The 4,650-nt window shown below is 33.0% G+C and overlaps 1 protein-coding gene across 2 annotated transcripts in view; it reads right to left on the reverse strand.

Moving 5' to 3' along the window:
- Nucleotides 1–30: 30 nt before the first annotated feature.
- The window catches only part of LOC117112033 (protein UXT-like), a 17,197-nt gene continuing 12,577 nt past the window's right edge, over nt 31–4,650 (reverse strand). For both annotated transcript variants that reach the window (XM_033255077.1, XM_033255076.1), the window contains exons 4-6: nt 3,092–3,162; nt 2,779–2,886; nt 31–1,599 (exon numbers count right to left, since the gene is read on the reverse strand). In XM_033255077.1, the coding sequence (XP_033110968.1) occupies nt 1,473–1,599; nt 2,779–2,886; nt 3,092–3,162 (306 nt within the window). In that variant the 3' untranslated portion in view covers nt 31–1,472. The remainder of the gene's footprint in view (nt 1,600–2,778; nt 2,887–3,091; nt 3,163–4,650) is intronic.

Below are 4,650 nucleotides of genomic sequence, written 5' to 3' on the forward strand. Positions count from 1 at the left end.
ACTTTAGAGTTTGCTTCAAAGAGGTACTTGTTAATCAAATAAATTTACTTATAATAAACAACTTATTTAAATTTGTATGGTTGGTTTTTACTCCACCTACTAATTTTAAGTGCTTGCTATTGGCTCACAAACCAGTGACGAATGTATTCCTATGCATCTTAAATACAAATCACAAATTTGTCTGATGATGTCCGGCTACGACCAATTAAGCAAATATTTTGAGAAAATACTATATATGACGACTATATCGATGATCAAGTTGTGTATGATCAATGGCTTGATCGACAAAGCATTAGTATTACATGTGAAAATACATTCCATCTATTGCTTTCAATTCAATCTGATATTCATTTATTTGATACAATTTTTAATGTTTGAAGCTCTTAAACGTACCATGTCTCATTTTTATTATCGTTATTATCATTATAATTTTTTATTATTATTATTTGATTGCTGTAAATTACAAATCCTGTTTTCAATATATGCTGATAAAATTTAAATGCATAAGCGATTTTAAATGTATTTATACATGCATTATTATTATTATTATTATTATTATTTTTCTGTGATGTTCTACTGTAATCATTTTCAATAGTGTTTGTAAATAAATCTATGGAAAAAAAATGAATGAATTTTAAATGATTATTAGTCTTCGATTTAGTTGTCTCGTTTTATTTGATTGTGTGAGAGAAATGAGTATTGACGAGAAATTGAGAAAAGTCTATTACGATCCTAAACATCCTGGCAGTTTTGAAGGTGCAGAACGACTTTATCAAAGTGTGAAAGATGAATTAAATATTACTAAGAAACAAGTTACAAAATGGCTAAGCACACAAGACACATACACATTACATAAGCCTATTCAACACCGTTTCCCGAGATATAGATTATATGTAACAGATATTGATGAGCAATGGGAATTGGATCTCGTTGATTTAACACTAAAACGCTACAATAAACAATACAGATTTCGCATTACATGTATCAATGTATTATTGAAATATGCATGGGTTATCCATGCATAATACAATAATACAGCGATACAATGTTGGATGCTATGAAGAAACTACTATCCGCAAAGAAAACTTTTAAAAATTCATACAGACAGAGGTTCTGAATTTACAAACAAAAAGGTTCAAGCATCTTAAATCGCAAGACATACATTTGTTTACAACAAACAAATGAAACATTAAAAACGTGGATAATAATACCTTTAACAATGAAGGCAAGTATAGTTTAAATAAGTGTTAGTCAATCTAGGCAACCTACGTGGCATAATCCAATTTGTTCCCACTTTCTGATGTGTATGACCAAATTTACAAACATATTCACAATTTTACAAATATATTCACAATTTTCAACAGTATTTTAAGGCTTATCATTTCAACAATGTGTTGATATGAACGTATACCTTAGTTGTGTAGTAAATTGCTGGTTCCATTTGATAAATAAATCATCACTGAAGAATATCTTCACCAAACCACAGTACCTTCTTCTGGTTTCTTGTCACTGATATGTTGCAGTTCCTTGAGCGCTTCATACACAAGTTTTATATTTGCTTTGATCGTGGCTGAATCTTTGGTAAGTTTCTCACACTTTCTGCGGTAGACAACATAATTATCGACTTAATAAGATACAAAACGTCATCAAACATAAACAACAGAGCCACTGAACTTTAACTTTTGAGAGACAAGTTTATGCAATTCTGTTCATTTTGTTTGAGCAAATCAAAATGTTTGTTAAGCTTAGAATTTTTGGGTCTGCACAAGGTGCTGACCCCAAAACCTCTTGTTCTTGTTACTAGAACTTGAACGGACATGCAGGAAATTTTGTACAGAAAAACTAGAGGTGATTTCCAACAAATGTTCATCGCCCTTTTTTAAGTTGGACCCAGGGTTCCTCCTACACCTACAAAACACTGGAGTGTGAGCAAGGACTGTACATTACTGCCATATTACCATAATAGGGCACGTCGCATGCATAGTGCGGTCAATTAAGTGTACATGTTCTAAAGAACCTAAGGTTGTGAGTTTGAATCGCGTATTGGTATTCAATTTTTTTTTCCAATTTTAAGAAATTTAATTTTTTTTAAATTTTAAATATTTTAATTTAATTTTCTACAAATGAACATTCTAATTAATAATTTGTTTTGAACAAATAAACATTATATTATTAAAACATTTCTATCTTATTAGATCTTCACAAAAAAAAAACGTATTTAAGCGTGGAGGAACGCGCGGACCGGTGAGCAGTCCCTCTTGTTTTATTTCAATTTTGAACACGTTCACTGTCGGCCTATTTTTAGGTTCTCTTCCGTGTGCCAAAAAAAGTACAAGATAGTTTTATGAAATCCGACAATGGACAGTACTTTTTATTGCCTCTGCCAAGTGCGAGTTTCCTTGTCCACTTTTTGCATGGGTTGGTATATGTTCAGAGGGCACCCCACTTGTGCAATCAAGTGTACTGCTGGCAAAATAACACAAAAATACATACATTATTTGTATGTTTATTGTCTAGGTGTAACTTCCTCGCACTATCAACCGTTAAGTCTGTGTTTCTACAATGTATACAATGAAATAATAAAACGCTAGAATGTTACCCCATTTTTTATGAGTATAGTCGTTAAAATACAGTACAATAAATGTATTTCTGCTGCTTTTATTGGTGCAGTATTGGAGAGCCACTTTGATAGTGTACAATTTGGCAATCATCTTAGTACTGTTACTTTTAGCTGAAGCTTTTCATTTTGTTAACCTGGAAAATAAATAAAAGACTTACTTGTTGAGTTGTTTTATTTTTTCATCGATGAAAATCAAGGCTTCTGTAAGAGTGAACTCGACAAAAAATCCAAACCCAACCTGAACAAATATCTTTGAAGTATCCGGTCTGTTAAAAAAAAAACAAAAAAAAAACAATGTTAAAGTGACTAACATACATTTACACTAACATTACATTTTCTATTAAAACTACCATCACAATAGACCCACAGGCCTGGCTTGACTCACAAAATGGTTGAGAAATGTGTATTCTGAACCAACGTGAAATAATAAGTTAAGAATATTTAACACATTCAAAGATCTAAACAACTTACACTTTTGCTTGAACATAAAAGTTGCATCCCAAGTCCACTTGTGTTTTCAAATCGTCATCTGACACATTACCCTAAAGAAAAGACAAAAAAAATGTTAAATAAAAATTAAGCCAACAGTTGCATCAAACTTATTGGCAAGTTAATCCCTCTTCAACATTATTAACAGATAATAATACCTTTATTAACAGATAATAATTTGCCTATTTTTTTTTATCAGAAACAGTAGACACAATCGACAATCAGAAGCCTGTGCAAGTATGTATAGAAATTTGGGGAATATGTTTTGTAAAAATAACCGCCAATGTTAACACAAAATACAAATGGCAAGGAAAGGCAATACGATTTTTAAAATAATTTTTATATACTTATTCTAGCGTTAACTTTGCATTTTAGTTTTTGCATTTTACGTGATCTTTTGTATTAAACCATACATACAGCAAACCAAAGTTCATTTTCCAATCAATTTAATAAAGTTTACTGGCATCTCAACCCTGGCAAAAATATCCTATAGGATCCTATAGGATGCTATAGGACAAAATCCTATAGGATCCTATAGGACAAATTCCTATAGGATTCTATAGGTTTTTCGCCAATAGGTTCCTATAGGATCCTATAGGATCCTATACGGCTATAGGCCCCTATAGGGACCTATAGGATCCTATACGTCCGAAAGTTCCACTCCCAATCCTAGTGTTTAAATTAAATAAATGGTGATAATCGATGTGCGGAATGTGATTAGAAGAGCTTGGTTTTATTTTGGCCAAGTCTTGGATGGCTTTGCATCGCATCTTCAGTTCTTGCTCTAGTCTAATTTTCAAAGGTTGTGCTCTTTTTTCTTCCCTCATTCATTTCACTCGTTCCTCATATAACGCTGTTTTAATGTCATCCTTCAGTACGGTTTCCTTTATAAGAACAGGTTCCTTGTCCGATTCTCCCTTTCCCTTATTGGTAACACAACTTTCATCTACGGTCATCACGACAGCCTCGCGAACGTAGTAATAGAATGTATCCGTCTTTACTTTCCTCGAACCCGGTTTCATTCTTCAAACGAGGTGAATAGACTCCCGCGTTTTTGGTCTACGCTTTTTTCCAGGTACAAATTTCTTTAAAATAACTGCATGTATAATAGCATCAGAGGCATTCATTTTTAATTCGACTGCCCTATCATCGGCTTTATGTATGTTATAACGACTTGGAATCATCAAAAAGACCGCAATTAACTGATGATCCGTGAAGTCGGCTTGCGTTCCTTCTTTAAAAAAAAAAAACAGACCCGGATTAACGTTGTCATTTGATAGGCCGGGTTGGGGAGGCAACCCTAGTACAGAAGAGTGAATTGTACATATTATTTCGAATGAGTAAACCGGTTGTTTACAATGGTCTATTTGAAATGGGCAGCACATTATTCGAATGGGTACCACACTATTTGAAGTGGGTAGCACATTGTTTCAAATGGCTAGCACACTATTTGAAATGGGTAGCACATTGTTTCAAATGGTTAACAAACGATTTGAAATGGGTAGCCATGATTTAAAATAGGGTAGCACACTACTTGAAAT

This window comes from Anneissia japonica, unplaced genomic scaffold, assembly GCF_011630105.1.
Source record: "Anneissia japonica isolate Jap-2015-1 unplaced genomic scaffold, ASM1163010v1 scaffold6524_len355483_cov145, whole genome shotgun sequence".
NCBI lineage: Eukaryota > Metazoa > Echinodermata > Crinoidea > Comatulida > Comatulidae > Anneissia > Anneissia japonica.